The following is a 16,389-nucleotide window of genomic DNA, read 5'->3' on the forward strand; positions in this document are numbered from 1 at the left end:
TTGCAGAGAAGTTATTTTTCTTTCTCAAAATTGAGATAATGACAACATTTCTTACTCCAGATCGGGCATTTTTTCATCATCACTGTCTTGTGAATGATCATCTGCTCCATCTGCTAAATCTACATCCTCTTCACCACCCATGTTGTTCATCATCTCAGAGAAATAATCAAAATCAGACATGGCTTCATCTGAATCATCTTCCCAGTCTTTCAAACTGGGAAAGCTTTGCCAGTTAAGCTTTGCCCTTTGTTTTGTAACCTTGGCCATGACTGGCCCCATTTTCCTTCTTGTAAACAAACAAAATTGATCTGTCCATTCTCTTATGCTTGAAATCATTTGCATCGATACAGTGAAAAAGATCGATTTCATATAAATGCTTAAAATGATCACTTCTAGGAAGTGGCGGTACAAGGGCTTCTGCACAGCTAGCAGAGCAGTGGTCCCGACCACAGTGCATGCCCTGAGCCCTCCGCCTCCTCTGCCTGCCTGCGAGGCAGCAGGAGTGCCACAAGCAGCCCACAGCAGGATGGAACACCCACATCGACAACCTCATGGTGGAAGGGACCTGTAGGATGCAGCCATCCTGGGCTACAAGGATTTGCCTTCCATCCAGGCCACCATCCCTGGGAAAACCTTCATCAACATCAAGCCAGCTGAGGTTGATGTCCTGTTTGGCAAAGACTGGTCAAGTTTTTTTGTGAATGAGGTGACACTTGGGGGCCAGAAATGTCCTGTGATCTGGGACCTACAGCTGCAGGATGGGGAACTGACCTATCTTTATACCAAGAGCACCGATGGAGCCCCCACCTTCAATGTCACTGTCACCATGACTGCCAGGATGCTAGTGTTGTAGGAAGTCAGGGACCCCGAATGGAGGGATGGGCTGGAGGCGCGGCAGAGGAACATAAATTGTGAAGATTTCACTTTAATATGGACATTTATCAGTTCCCAAATAATACTTTTATAATTTCTTATGCCTGTCTTTAATCTCTTAATCCTGTTATCTTTGTAAGCTGAGGGTGTATGTCACCTCAGGACCACTGTGATAATTATGTTAACTGTACAAATTGATTGTAAAACGTGTGTTTGAACAATATGAAATCAGTGCACCTTGAAAAAGAACAGAATAATAGCGATTTTTAGGGAACAAGAGAAGACAACCATAAGGTCTGACTACCTGTGGGGTCGGGCAAAAAGAGCCATATTCTCCTTCTTGCAGAGAGGCTATAAACGGATGTGCAAGTAGGAAAGATATCGCTAAATTCTTTTCCTACAAGGAATATTAATATTAATACCCTGGGAAAGGAATGCATTCCTGGGGGGAGGTCTATAAACGGCCGCTCTGGGAATGTCTATCTTGTGCAGTTGAGATAAGGACTGAGATATGCCCTGGTCTCCTGCAGTACCCTCAGGCTTACTAGGGTGTGGAAAAACTCCGCCCTGGTAAATTTGTGGTCAGACTGGTTCTGTGCTCTTGACCCCTGTTTTCTGTCGTTTAAAATGTTTATCAAGACAATATGTGCATTGCTGAACATGGACCCTTATCTGTAGTTCTGCTTTTGCCCTTTGCCTTGTGATCTTTGTTGGACCCTTATCAGTAGTTCTGCTTTTGCCCTTTGCCTTGTGATCTTTGTTGGACCCTTATCAGTAGTTCTGCTTTTGCCCTTTGTCCTGTTCCCTCAGAAGCATGTGATCTTTGTTAGACCCTTATTAGTAGTTCTGCTTTTTGCCCTTTGAAGCATGTGATCTTTGTACCTACTCCCTGTTCTTACACCCCCTCCCCTTTTTAAAACCCTTAATAAAAACTTGCTGATTTGAGGCTCAGGCGGGCATCACAGTCCTACTGATATGTGATGCCACCCCCGGCGGCCTAGCTGTAAAATTCCTCTCTTTATACTGTCTCTCTTTATTTCTCAGCCAGTAGACACTTATGGAAAATAGAACCTATGTTGAAATATTGGGGGCGGGTTCCCCCAATATCTGGCACACCAATGTGGTTTTCTTTTTCCTAATTGCATGTGGGAACCTGATTCCCTTTGGTAGGTGTGGAGAAACGCTCATCGGTCTGGTCCACAGACAGGCTTGTTTGGCTCCCTGACGATTGGTGAGTTGTCTGTGTGTTGTCTGGGCTAACTTTGGGTCACTCAGAGTCTAAACATGCTTATCTCTGCCATATTAAACTGTTAAAATGGGGGAGTTCGGGTACCCATGGAAAATATGGTCACCCTATTCAGGACAGTGGAAGAACACTGTCCTTGGTTTCCTAAAAAGGGAACATTAGATGTAGAACTATGGGATCGTGTTGGTGCAAAATTCCAGGAACTGGTCCCGACAGGAAATTATGTTCCCATCACTGTTTTGGGTAACTGGGCCTTGGTATGTGCTGTCCTAATGACATACCAATCCAGTGACCCCCTGCAGTTACCACAGTTTTCTGAATCTGGAAACCCTCCACCTCTTCCTCAACCTTCCTCTCCTGCACGGCCTTCGTTATCTGATCAGCCTCTCGCTTCACCTACTCCTCCCCACCTGAGGATATTGAAGATTCAATATCTAACTCCAGTGACTTTGGCTTAATGTCACCCCCTGATGGTCTTATTTCTTTTCACGAACAGCCAGTACTTGTAGCTCCCACAGCCCTGACTCGGACAGCCCGGGACCATATCTATGCTAACTCTTCCCTCTTCAAACCTTTGCAGCCTTTGCCTCCTGAGCCATCTAATGGCTCTGGAACTAAACTACAATTTACCTATAATTCTGCAGTCCCTCCCTCATCCACCACAGCCTCTCACCCTCCTGTCATTTCGGTCCCTCAACTGGTCACTTTGCCATCCACTCAACCTGCTTCTCTGTACCCTTCTTCACACGTGGACACCCCTGCCACTCTGGTTGCACAGGATTGGGCAATAATCACCAGTATGCTTCTGCCTCTTCTGCTCCTCCAGTGCCCCTTTCTCACGCTCTCATACTGGTCCAACCTCCTCACCCTCAGTTTCCCTTATCTACACATAATTTTCCTGTCACTTCTATGCCAACTCTGTCTCATGTGCCTGTTGTTGAAACTTCCATGCAATGCTTATTACGCCAAAGCAAACAAGTGGATTAGAAGCGTGGGCTTATCCGGTCGTGCTGGAACCTCGCAATACCCAAGGGGTACAAGTGCATCGATATGCGCCACTCAATCTTACCTTTTTAAAAGAATTCAAGGGTGCTTGTACTCAGTATAATCCTACTTCTCCATATGTTAAAATGGTGTTACAGACTCTTTGTACTGAGGCCATTTTGCTTCCTTTAGACTGGGATCTTTTGGCAAAAGCTGTTCTAACACCATCTCAGCATTTACAATTCTGTACCTGGTGGTCAGGGGAGGCCCATCTGCAGGCTCAGCTAAATCGGGCTGATGGCATTCTAATTACTCAGGCTCAGCTCACAGACTCCAATAATTACTCTGACACTGCTGCCCAATTAGGCTTTGATGCTCTCACCATGGAACAAGTAACAGCATGAGAGCTTGGGATAAATTACGTGCCCCAGGCCAAGCTCCTGTCTTTTACTACTGTTAAACAGGGTGACAATGTATTATATCCTGATTTTTTGGCTAAACTACAAGATGCTGTTGAAAAATCTGTCTCTGATGAGCACGCTCAAGGTATTCTTCATATGTTAGCTTTTGAGAATGTGAACCATGAGTGTAAAATGGCCATGCGTTCCATCCAACGTCAAAATTTACCTGATCACAAGGTGTTGCCTGCATATATTAAAGCTTGTGAAGGCATTGGATCGGACACCCACAAAGCTATTCTGTGGGCACAGGCCATGAAGGACAGCAATCAAACTGGCTTGACTGATTCTTTTCTTGGAGCCTGCTATAATTGTGGTCAACTTGGTCATACTTGAAAAAATTGCACTGTTAAAAACTTAAAGGCAGCCAAGCCAGCTCAAAAAACACAGCCAAATGCTCCTGCTACTGTTTGCCCTCATTGTCGGAAAGGTAAACATTGGGCAAGTACTTGCTTCTCTAAGTCTGATATAGATGGAAATCCCTTGCCAAAGAACCAGGGAAATGGGAAGCGGGGCCAGTCCTAGGCCCTATTATCAAATGGGACACCTCAGACTCAGACCAATGTTGTGTTTCTGCTTCAAGCGGTCCCAACGCAGTCCCCAGCACAAACAAATTTACCTACAGCCAACCCAGATGAGTCCCAGCCTCTTCTGTCTCAGTACAATACTTATCTATGCTCCACAGTAGGGGGCGGGGCGGTCAATCTCTGTAGTACCATTCCTCTAAATTTACTACCTAATTCTTTGCCTTTAATTCCCAGACCAATACCTGGGAACCTGGAACAATTATAACGTGGGGAAGAGGGTATGCTTATGTTTCACCAGGAGATCATCAATCCCTTGTCTGGGTGCCCACTAGGATACTTAAACTTCGTGTGAATACTGACAATCAAAACCACAGGGAAGAGACGTCCGCATCAGAGACCACCCTCATACCTGGTGAGATCTGTGCCTACTCCTCAGAAACTGGCATGCCAAATCAAAATGGGTCTGGTTCAATCCTCCCTAGTGGCAACGGAGACCCCTCTAACTAATCCCACTTCTCCTAATTCCCTTTCTTTTTCTCCTTACGAACCTAAAAATATCACCATTTCTATTAGCCTGAAAATAACATCACCTTGTTCTTCTATTCCTCCTTCAGCACTGGATCTTGCTTACAATAGGTTTTATTTAATAATTCTCCTCCTTATACTTTCTGTCTCACCAGTTTCCCCTCACATTGATTTACCTGCTACACAAAATTATTCATGCTGGGCTTATGTGCTTTTTCCTCAACTTATTCGATCTCTCACCTGGATGGATGCTCCTGCAGAAATCTATACTAATGATAGTGTGTGGATGCCTGGAGCTACAGATGACCATTGCCCCACTCAACCAGGAAAAGAAGGCACTTTTAATGTTACTATGGGTTATAAATACCCTCCTCTGTGCCTCGGACATGCACCTGGTTGTATCCATCTAGAAACTCAAGTCTGGGCTGCTTACCTTCTGGAGAGATCAGCCACAGGGAAACGGGGACATTTGGTCTCCAGCCTCTCCTTTTCTCCTTTAAGACAAATGAAAGGGGGAGTAATAGGAGATACCCCATACTTTCAATATAAACCTGTAGGAAAACCATGTCCTAAAATTTTTGAGGGCCCATCTAAATCTTTAATTTGGGAAGATTGTGTTAATTCACATGCAGTAGTATTAAAAAATGACTCATAGGGTTTAGTAAGAGACTGGGCACCAAAGGGCTATTTGAAAAACAATTGCTCCTCTGGTGGAAGGGAATGCCTGGAGGCTACTTGTTTTATTTCTTATTGGGAGGATGAGGATCATCATCCTACTTTGCATAGGAGGTTCAGCTTGTTCTGTCCCTTAAAATGGGAAGATAAGAGGATTACCCCCTGCCGCCCGAGGCCTCTTATGATGTTCCCCATTCTGAGCCCAGAACACCCAGAACTTTGGAAATTGGCTATTGCCATGTCCAGACTGCGAGTATGGGAAGGGGAAACTTTTCTTTCTGTTGTCCCCACTACCACCCCTCACATCCGTGATTCTGAAACCCAGGATAAATCCCCTTTGGACCATTTTTCTCTTTTTGATGCCGATCCTCCTTTATAGGACTCTGATTGGCATTATGATAATTCTTCTGGACCCAGGTATGTCCCTCTACCTCTTTGGAATCCCCGGGCACCTCGTATTGCTTCTTTATGGCATCAAACATTGGGCGTTGCCACCGCCACTCCTCTCCCTCAGTATCAACGTAGATTCAAACATTCTGCTTTGTTTACCTCCAGCCTGACTATTCCTATACAGAGTTGTGTTAAGCCTCGTTACATGCTGTTAGTGGGAAATATCAAAATTTGGATGAATAATCAAACTGTCCAATGCATTAATTGTCATTTATACACTTGTGTTAACTCCCGTTTTGACCTCAAGGAAAGTGTAATGTTGGTTCAAGCTTGAGAAGGAATCTGGATACCAGTAACTTTACCCAGACCTTGGGAATCCTCCCCCTCAGTACATTTAATTAATCAAGTGTTACAACAAACTCTCAAGAGATCTAAGAGATTTGTTTTCACTTTAATCGCTGTGATCATGGGCCTAATTACAGTCACTGCACTGGCCACCACTGCCAGAGTGGCATTACACCAATCTATTCAAATGGCTAATTTTGTTAATGATTGGCAAGGCAATTCCACCCAAATATGGAATCCTCAACAAGGCATTGATCAAAAATTAGCTAATGATTTAAGACAGTCTGTTATTTGGCTTGGGGACCGGCTAATGAGTCTCGAACATCACATGCAAATGCAGTGCGATTGAAACACTTCTGATTTCTATAGCACACCATATTCCTACAATGAGACTGATCGTGGGAAATGGTCAAAGGACACCTTCTGGGTAGGGAAGATAATTTATCCTTGGACATAACTAAATTAAAGAAACAAATTTTTGAAGCCTCTCAAGCTCATTTATCCATTGTGCCTGGAGCTGCGTTAGATCAGGTGACAGAAAGTCTTTCTGGACTAAACTCCACAACTTGGATTAAGTCTATTGGGAGCTCCACTGTAGGAAATTTTGGAATCATGTTTCTCTATTTAATTGGCTTGTTTTTAGTGTGCTGGACCAGTCAAAGAATCCTGCATCAAAACCGAGAGAACAAGCAAGCCTTCATTGCCATGGCACATTTATATAAAAAGAAAGGGAGAGATGTTGCGGGAAGTCAGGGACCCTGAATGGAGGGACTGGCTGGAGCCACAGCAGAGGAACATAAATTGTGAAGATTTCATTTTAATATGGACATTTATCAGTTCCCAAATAATACTTTTATAATTTCTTACGCCTGTCTTTAATCTCTTAATCCTGTTATCTTCGTAAGCTGAGTATGTATGTCACCTCAGGACCACGGTGATAATTGTGTTAACTGTACAAATTGACTGTAAAATGCGTGTTTGAAAAATATGAAATCAGTGCACCTTGAAAAAGAACAGAATAATAGCGATTTTTAGGGAAAAAGGGAAAACAACCGTAAGGTCTGACTGCCTGCAGGGTCGGGCAGAAAGAGCCATATTTTCCTTCTTGCAGAGAGACTATAAATGGATGTGCAAGTAGGGAAGATATCACTAAATTCTTTTCCTAGCAAGGAATATTAATATTAATACCCTGGGAAAGGAATGCATTCCTGGGGGGAGGTCTATAAACAGCGGCTCTGGGAATGTCTATCTTGTGCAGTTGAGATAAGGACTGAGATATGCCCTGGTCTCCTGCAGTACCCTCAGGCTTACTAGGGTGGGGAAAAACTCTGCCCTGGTAAATTTGTGGTCAGACCGGTTCTCTGCTCTCGACCCCTGTTTTCTGTTGTTCAAGATGTTTATCAAGACAATATGTGCATTGCTGAACATGGACCCTTATCTGTAGTTCTGCTTTTGCCCTTTGCCTTGTGATCTTTGTTGGACCCTTATCAGTAGTTCTGCTTTTGCCCTTTGTCCTGTTCCCTCAGAAGCATGTGATCTTTGTTAGACCCTTATTAGTAGTTCTGCTTTTTGCCCTTTGAAGCATGTGATCTTTGTACCTACTCCCTGTTCTTACACCCCCTCCCCTTTTTGAAACCCTTAATAAAAACTTGCTGGTTTGAGGCTCACGTGGGCATCACAGTCCTACTGATATGTGATGCCACCTCTGGTGGCCCACCTGTAAAATTCCTCTCTTTATACTGTCTCTATTTCTCAGCCAGCCGACACTTATAGAAAGAACCTACGTTGAAATATTGGGGGCAGGTTCCTCCAATACGCTAGTCCTGCTGATGAGCAAAGAAGGTGTTGATCAATAAGAAATGTTATGAAATGGCCTCCCACCTCTGGCGTTCCCAATACTGACCTCATCTGTCCCTTCCCCTCCACCGCTCCCCACAGCTTAGCACCCCTTTCGTTCCCATACACAAGTACATTTTTATTTTGGGGACCATTAACCCACAGCCCTTATTGCTGCCAAAACCACATGGGCTGGAGGGCCAGGGCTGGATGGACAGTCACACCACTGCACACCAGCCTGGTGACAGAGCAAGACTCTGTCTCAAAAAAAAAGAATGCATAAAAGACCTTTGACAGTCCCTGCTACTTGTGACCCTCCTGACTCTGTCATCTGTCCAGTGATTTTGATTTTGCAACATGGAAAGTTCCAAGCCTTGATTCCTGAGCCCAGATACCATTCGCACTCTGGGGTCATTCAAGCATGGGGAGCTCCTCAGAGGGTGATCAACTGACCTCCCTTACCTAGCTCCTCCTCTGGAGGTTTGCCCTGGAGTTGAGCCAGCCCTTGAGGAGGCCTTCACTCCCACCACCTCTCTCCCTTCTGGATATGAGTTCAGGCCTGGCTGGGCTCCAGGAGAATCTTTCCACAAGGCAAGAGATAACACAAAGTCAAGGTGAAGATCAGGGTAGCCCTTTAAAAGGCCTCCTTGTGCCCTAGAGTTGCCACAGCTCTTCTACTCCACTGCTGTCTATCTTGCCTGCCAGCACCCAGCCACCATGTGGGAACTTGTGGCTCTCTTGCTGCTTACTCTAGCCTATTTGTTTTGGCCCAAGAGAAGGTGCCCTGGTGCCAAGTACCCCAAGAGCCTCCTGTCCCTGCCCCTAGTGGGCAGCCTGCCATTCCTCCCCAGACATGGCTATATGCATAACAACTTCTTCGAGCTGCAGAAAAAATATGGCCCCATCTATTCCGTTCGTATGGGCACCAAGACTACAGTGATTGTCGGCCACCACCAGCTGGCCAAGGAGGTGCTTATTAAGAAGGGCAAGGACTTCTCTGGACGGCCTCAAATGGTAAGTGGTGCCCATCTCCTCCCTGCCCCCTTCACCACCTCCTGGGATTGTTTGGGTCTTCAGACCATGCCTAGAATGGTGCTTCCAGCTCCAACAATCTGTAATTCTTCCCAAAGTAGACTAGTGGGATGATGTGAAGAGAGTGAACCTTCAGACGCCCACCCAGCCTCTAAATGAGGCAGGAAGAATTAAAGGAAGGTCTCCTCTACCAGGCTGCCCAGGAGGTGGGATGGGAGGACCACAGTGGTCTGAGGGGTCAAGGAGTCCTCACTCCACTCCTCTCTCTGGGCCTAGACTTCTCTAATGGACTGAGAAGGTGCATGTACAGCACTTAGCCTAGCACCCAGCACAGTAAGTGCCCCTTATACAGCCAGGATTCATGTTACTTTTCATGGAAAATGGGGGCAGTGATTACTGTCCTCCTTGAAAGCTGCTGGGGAGAAGTAGCCTGGCTATTGCAGGCTGGGATTGCTGTTTTCCTGGTGCTATTTCCAGCTGCTCAGGCTCACAGGGTCAGTGATCTACAATGACATTTCAGGGTTGCTGATGAGCCTCCTACTGAGCTTGTTGTCATGCTCCCAGGACAGGAGTGGTATTGATCATCCAGAAACACTGCCAGTGCCCCCAGCCCAGCACCCTGCTGCTGAGAACTCCCCTGAACACCCCAGCAGGGCCCCCAGCCTCTCAGCTTTTTTTTTTTTTTTTTTTTGAGACAGAGTCTCTCTCTGTCACCCTCTCTGGAGTGCAGTGGCCAATCTCAGCTCACTGCAACCTCTGCCTCCCGGGTTCAAGTGATTCTCCTGCCTCAGTCTCCTGAGTAGCTGGGATTACAGGAGCATGCCACTATGCCCGCTAATTTTTTGTATTTATAGTAGAGATGGCGTTTCACCATGTTAGACAGGATGGTCTCAATCTCCTGACCTCGTGATCCTCCCACCTTAGGCTCCCAAAGTGCTGGGATTATAGGCATGAGCCACTGTGCCCCGCCAGCCTCTCAGCTTTGATCAAGCCAAGGGTTGGTTTATTTTTCCTTGGACCAATCAGCCAGGTCTGCTGACCAACTACCTGGCTCCCACCTCTGCTGGCTTCCTCCCGGGGGTAGAGAAGATGGAAGAGGCTAGTCATGTGGATCTTCGGGGTCAGAAGATGGAAAAGGGAGGCTTTGGACCCTTATGCTTTTGGGGGCACCTCTAGGAGGAGATGGCTCAGCCCAAATCCAAACTGGGTAGACAAAACATATGCACTCTCCAAATGTGGGCTTGTGGCTGGTTATGCAGGCTTGCAATGGAAGGGTAAACCTGAGTGAGGTGAGCTGTGCCTTTAGCTCAGCTAAGGGCTCAGGGAAAAGCAGAGATCTGTGCAGTCCTCAGCCTCTACAAGCTCACCTGCTCCCTACCCTCTGGACAGGCATAGTTTAGAGAGTTTATCCCATCCAGAGTTGCCTTCCTCTGGTCAGAAACTGATGAGCAAAAAGAAGCCCAGAGGGTACCCTGTCGGGTAAGAGAACCCCAGTACTGCTGCATTCTAATTAAGGGTTCTTTCTTTCTCCTTGATCTACTGTATTTCTGAAAGAATTGGGAGTAGGAGGCCTTAGGGTCTGTCCTACCAAGTCCTTGCAGTCATGGTGGAGTGCAGTGGGGCTGTGCCCACATGGGGGTCAGCATGCCAGGTACCTGCCTTCTCCTCCAGGAAGGAGAGCAGGGACCAGAGGTGCAAGGGCAAGAGTGGGGTGGATGGTGTGTGATTCCTACAGCCTTGCCTGCTCTCCAAAGGCAACTCTAGACATCGCGTCCAACAACCGTAAGGGTATCGCCTTCGCTGACTATGGCGCACACTGGCAGCTGCATCGAAGGCTGGCAATGGCCACCTTTGCCCTGTTCAAGGATGGCGATCAGAAGCTGGAGAAGATCAGTGAGTGCTAGGCTGGCCCCTGGGGGTGGGGCTGGATCCCACAGGAACTGCTGGAAGGAGAGGAGGGTTGGGCAGGGGTAAGAGTTAGGACTAGAGCGCAATGCAGCCTTTTCTTGGCTACTGCTGCCATCTAGTGGCCATCTACTATCTGTCCCCCGCTCCTGTTAAGAGGCAACTGGTAGAGAGAGGGGGTGAGGGTGCTGATTCATTTCCCACCCTCATGCCCCACTCCCCTTCAGTTTGTCAGGAAATCAGTACATTGTGTGATATGCTGGCCACCCACAACGGACAGACCATAGACATCTCCTTTCCTGTCTTCGTGGCGGTAACCAATGTCATCTCCTTGATCTGCTTCAATACCTCCTACAAGAATGGGGACCCTGAGTTGAAGATCATACAGAATTACAATGAAGGCATCATAGACAACCTGGACAGCCTGGTGGACCTAATCCCCTGGTTGAAGGTGAGCATGATGCCACACCCTGCCTTCAGGTTCTAGTAGACCCTGACGGTGTCCCCAATCTTCCTTCCTTTTTACTTCCCCACTCCAGCCGCAATGACCCATCTTTTCCCTGATTACCTCCGCCACCTCTACCTCCTCTGCCACTTAAAACCTTTGCCATTTCTCTGCAGAGATAGATTTAGCCTTTTAATTATGCACCTTAGTACTCCAGATAATGGCCTTCATTTCTTTTCCAATGACCATGTGCCAGTACTAAGCATTCTATAAGCATCCATCACTGAATTTCCCTTGGAAGTAGGTTTTATTATCCCCACTGTGCAGGTGAGAAGCAGGCTTAGCGGGGTTAAGGAGCTTGTCTGAGGCTTCAGGCTCACGTCTCTCTCACTCCTAAAGGCTGGACACATAGCAGAGTCAGCGCTTGATGTTTGATTGAATGGAGAAGGAGAGGTGGAGACCACGCCCTCCTCCCCTGTTTAGAATTGTCTTCGTTGTCATGATAAACCCGTTCTGTGTCCCCATCTTGCCTTCCATTCTGGCTGAAGATCAGGGGTGGAGTAGGAACTTCCAGAGACAGAAAGCTAAGATCCACCTCTAGGAGAGACTCTGGCAGCTGGAGAAGCAAAATGGAAGAAGGGTGGATTTAACATTTCTTTTTATTTCCCAGATTTTCCCCAACAAAACTCTGGAAAAATTAAAGAGCCATGTTAAAACACGAAATGATCTGCTGAATAAAATACTTGAAAATTACAAGGTAGGTGATAGAGCAGAAGGGAATATGAGTTAGGCTAAAAGTAATCACGAGAGCAGGGTGGGGTCCATTCTACACACTGTAGAAGCTTCAAAACCTAGCAGAGAACCTGGCACATAGTAGGTGCACAATAAAAACTGACTTAAGGGCTGGGCGCGGTGGCTCACGCCTGTAATCTCAACACTTTGGGAGGCCGAGGTGGGCAGATCAATTGAGGTGAGGAGTTCAAGACTGCCTGGCCAATATGGTGAAATCTCGTCTCTACTAAAAATACAAAAACTAGGCCAGGCAAGATGGCTCACGCCTGTAATCCCAACACTTTGGGAGGCCAAGGTGGGCAGATCACCCGAGGTTGGGAGTTCGAGACCAGCCTGACCAACATGGAGAAACTCTGTCTCTACTAAAAATACAAAATTAGCCGGACATGGTGGCGCATGCCTATAATCCCAGCTATTTGGGAGGCTGAGGCAGGAGAATCACTTGAACCCAGGAGGCAGAGGCTGCAGTGAGCTGAGATTGCGCCATTGCACTCCAGCCTGTACAACAAGAGTGAAACTACTTCTCAAAAAAAAAAAAAAAACAAAATACAAAAACTAGTCGGGCGTGGTGGTGTGTACCTGTAGTCCCACCTGCTCGGGAGGCTGAGACAGGAGAATCGCTTGAACCCGAGAAGCAGAGGTTACAGTGAGCTGAGATCATGCCATTGCACTCCAGCCTGGGCATTGCACCAAGATTCTGTCTCAAAAAAAAAAAAAACTGACTTAAGGAGTTGGGATCGAAAAGTGAGGAATTGAAAAGGATCCTAGAAGAGACCTAACCTCTCCACCAAATTTAAAGAGGGCCCAGGGCTGCCTCCTACCTCCACAAGTTTGTAGGTCCTGCCCAGACTTGCTCTACTTCCAAGTGGAAGGAGCCTTGTTATCTCTAGTCAGGGACAGAAGTATGGCAGGAGTGTCACAGATGGGGCTCCTTCCTTATTAATGTCTTCCAACCTCACCCAACCCAGGAGAAATTCCGGAGCGACTCTATCACCAACATGATGGACATACTGATGCAAGCCAAGATGAATTCAGATAACGGCAATGCTGGCCCAGATCAAGACTCAGAGCTGCTTTCAGATAACCACATTCTCACCACCATAGGGGATATCTTTGGGGCTGGCGTGGAGACCACCACCTCTGTGGTTAAATGGATCGTGGCCTTCCTGCTGCACAATCCTCAGGTGTGCTTCCCCCTCATCGATCCTAGACCCCAGCCAGCCCAATCTCTGGGCTCCAGAGAAAGGGAGAGCCAATTCTCTCAGGCTTTCTGTGCAGGAAGACTAGGCCTGCCCTGCCCCTTACCCAAGCAGTAGTTGGCTTTGACCCCAGAGTAGAGCTGCCCCATCTTCTGGAAGCCGGGCCTGGGCCCCAGAGCCACTACTGGGAAGGGACTGGACAGGCTCTTCTCAATGTCACAGTTGGATTCTTCTCTAAGCCCTTGCTTCTCCTGGGTTTACACACACTAGTCACCTCCAACCTACTCTGGTCTTCAGGTGAAGAAGAAGCTCTATGAGGAGATTGACCAGAATGTGGGTTTCAGCCGCACACCAACTATCAGTGACCGTAACCATCTCCTCCTGCTGGAGGCCACCATCCGAGAAGTGCTTCGCGTCAGGCCCGTGGCCCCTATGCTCATCCCCCACAAGGCCAACGTTGACTCCAGGTGCGCCTGCCCTCCCAGCGACATCTAGCCCTGTGATGCATTCAACACTGCTTGCCAGCCCACCTGGCTCCCCCTACCCCTGGCTCCTGCTAGCCAACCTAAAGTCAGTCAACCATCAACTACTAAAAATCATCCTGCCGGCCGGGCACAGTGGCTCACACCTGTAATCCCAACACTTTGGGAGGCCGAGGCGGGTGGATCATGAGGTCAGGGGTTCAAGACCAGCCTGACCAATTGGTGAAACCCTGTCTCTACTAAAAATACAAAAATTAGCCATGGGTGGTGGCGCGTGCCTATAGTCCCAGCTACTCAGGAGGCTGAGGCAGGAGAATCACTTGAACCAAGGAGGCAGAGGTTGCAGTGAGCCAAGATCGCACCATTGCACTCCAGCCTGGGTGACAGAGCGAGACTCTGTCTCAAAATAAATAAATAATTAATTAATTAAATAAAATAAAAATCATCCAGCCCCCAGCCCTGTGGCTCCATGTCTCTACCACCTACAGACACGCAATGACTCATCCACAGATCTGCCTGACTTCCCAGAGGAGCTTCCTGCTGCCCTCAGAGACATGTGGTGCGGGATGAAAGGCTGGGAGCTCCATGCTCCAACCAGCTGCAGCACGCACATAACATGCGCCGCAGCTCCATACGCACACCCACATCCACTGCCAGACACCAAAGTCCACAGACACAGGTGTTCAGACATAAGCGCCTGTTAGGAGGGAAGGGCTGGAGAAGGGCTGGATTTAGATTTGATCTAGCAGAAGCTGAGGAAAAGATGACTGAGTGGGAACGAGGGAGTAAAGGGCACTTTCCTCACGGCGGAAGAATGAGGGGGCATGAGGCTGAGCAAGGAAGGGAGTACGATGTCCCAGACCCACTTCTCCTCTTCCACTCTGGAGCAGCATCGGTGAGTTTGCTGTGGACAAGGGCACACACGTTATCATCAATCTGTGGGCGCTGCATCACAATGAGAAGGAGTGGCACCAGCCGGATCAGTTCATGCCTGGTGAGTCTGTCCTGTCCTGCGCCCTGGGCCACACAGCGAGCCTGGATTCTGCTCCACCACCCCAGTACCCCTTCACCTCTGCCAAGCTTGCTGCTAGAAGACAACTCTTGGCTCCAACTATACGGACCTGTTGACACCCTCATCCTGCCATAGACTTACCCAAACTCTTCACAGCTGGGTTTCCCTCGCTCTTCTTCCAACCAACTGCAAATTCACCCTCCAAGAAGCCCTCTACGCCTCTGTCTGCCATTAAGTCTGTCCCTTCTCCCCTCGGGTGGTGCTATTTTCATAGGTTAATTCCACCTCTTTTCCATCCTTCCTGAATATTTCATTTCCTCTGTGTCATTCAGGGCTACCTGAAAGCAGGGCTGTATCTCTCCCCAGGCAGCGGTTCCCCCATAATAAGGCTACATCCTCAGATCGGGGTTCCCTGGGCAGGGCCATGTCTCCCCCTCAGCCAGGGCAGAACCTTGCTTCTCCTCCCTCCTGCCCTAGCCCCTGGCTGATGCCACTCCTTGCCTGCAGAGCGTTTCTTGAATCCAGCGGGGACCCAGCTCATCTCACCGTCAGTAAGCTATTTGCCGTTTGGAGCAGGACCTCGCTCCTGTATAGGTGAGATCCTGGCCCGCCAGGAGCTCTTCCTCATCATGGCCTGGCTGCTGCAGAGGTTCGACCTGGAGGTGCCAGATGATGGGCAGCTGCCCTCCCTGGAAGGCAACCCCAAGGTGGTCTTTCTGATCGACTCTTTCAAAGTGAAGATCAAGGTGCGCCAGGCCTGGAGGGAAGCCCAGGCTGAGGGTAGCACCTAAAGGCTGTAACTCACAGCCCCTGTCCACCCTATGTGGCCCCACAACACAGATTTAGAAATGCAACCCCCCACCCTTCTCCGCCATTCTTCCCTGCTCCCAGCCCACTCCGCCTTCTTTTTCAGCCTGTGGCAATGCCAGTGATGTGCATAAACAGTTTTTTTTTTTTTCCATAAGGTCCCTGAGTAGTTCATTTATGTATTCATTTGCTCACTCATTCTTTCAACACAGATTTTATTGAGCACCTACTATGTGCCATTCACCGTCTCAGGACACTCGAGCTCTGTGGTCTCTGAAGCTTACATTCTAGTGAGGGCTAACAAGTGAATAAGTTCAGATACTCGCAAGTGCTTTGAAGTCAATCACAATTTGTGTGATGTGATGAGAAAATGGCAGAGGCAGTGGGTGGCTGCTTTGAACAAGGGGTCAGGAAAACTGTTGCATGCTGAGAGAGAAGCAGGTAGAAAGGCCTCCAGGTGGGAGAGGTCAGCATGGCCAGTGAAGGGGAGAGTGGGCCCTGATGAGGTCAGAGTGGACATAGTGGTCCATTCCCACTGTAGCTGGGATTACAGGAGGCCAGGAGGGAGGTTGGGTTTTATTCTAATTATGACAGGAAGTCACTGGAGGATTTTAAGTATGTAAGTGAAACAATCTGGTTTTTTGTTTTTGTTTTTGTTTGAGAAGGAGTTTCGCTCTTGTTGCCCTGGCTGGAGTGCAATGGCACGATCTTGGCTCACTGCAACCCCTGCCTCCTGAGTTCAAGTGATTCTCCTGCCTCAGCCTCCCGAATAGCTGGGATTACGGGCGTGTGCCACCACGCCCAGCTAATTTTGTATTTTTAGTAGAGACGAGGTTTTGCCATGTTGGTCAGGCTG

The 16,389-nt window shown here is 48.0% G+C and overlaps 1 protein-coding gene, 1 long non-coding RNA gene and 1 pseudogene across 2 annotated transcripts; 2 read left to right on the forward strand and 1 right to left on the reverse strand.

The window, feature by feature from the left end:
• The first annotated feature begins 464 nt into the window (after window positions 1–464).
• On the forward strand, window positions 465–8,393 carry LOC129462019 (profilin-1-like; annotated as a pseudogene).
• Window positions 8,394–8,561: 168 nt separating this feature from the next.
• CYP17A1 (cytochrome P450 family 17 subfamily A member 1) lies at window positions 8,562–15,517 on the forward strand. Its single transcript, XM_055250692.2, has 8 exons — window positions 8,562–8,873; window positions 10,646–10,784; window positions 11,024–11,247; window positions 11,912–11,998; window positions 13,002–13,217; window positions 13,530–13,699; window positions 14,605–14,708; window positions 15,234–15,517. The coding sequence occupies exons 1-8, from the start codon at window positions 8,577–8,579 to the stop codon at window positions 15,515–15,517; spliced, it is 1,521 nt and encodes a 506-aa protein (XP_055106667.1). The 5' UTR covers window positions 8,562–8,576.
• Window positions 10,722–15,362, reverse strand: LOC134735171 (uncharacterized). Its single transcript, XR_010117962.1, has 4 exons — window positions 15,273–15,362; window positions 12,613–14,618; window positions 11,446–11,857; window positions 10,722–10,834 (listed from the first exon to the last, which is right to left on the reverse strand). It is a non-coding gene; the product is annotated as an uncharacterized lncRNA (long non-coding RNA).
• Window positions 15,518–16,389: the final 872 nt, after the last annotated feature.

This window comes from Symphalangus syndactylus, chromosome 2 (genome assembly GCF_028878055.3).
Source record: "Symphalangus syndactylus isolate Jambi chromosome 2, NHGRI_mSymSyn1-v2.1_pri, whole genome shotgun sequence".
NCBI classification, from domain to species: Eukaryota; Metazoa; Chordata; class Mammalia; order Primates; family Hylobatidae; genus Symphalangus; species Symphalangus syndactylus.

What these genes read in the sequence shown, in the direction of transcription:
- CYP17A1 (XM_055250692.2), top strand. Translation starts at nt 8,577, where the DNA reads ATGTGGGAACTTGTGGCTCTCTTGCTGCTTACTCTAGCCTATTTGTTT. An exon ending in ACCTAATCCCCTGGTTGAAG is followed by an intron (nt 11,248 to 11,911) that starts GTGAGCATGATG and finishes TTTATTTCCCAG; the next exon opens with ATTTTCCCCAACAAAACTCT. An exon ending in AAGGCCAACGTTGACTCCAG is followed by an intron (nt 13,700 to 14,604) that starts GTGCGCCTGCCC and finishes ACTCTGGAGCAG; the next exon opens with CATCGGTGAGTTTGCTGTGG.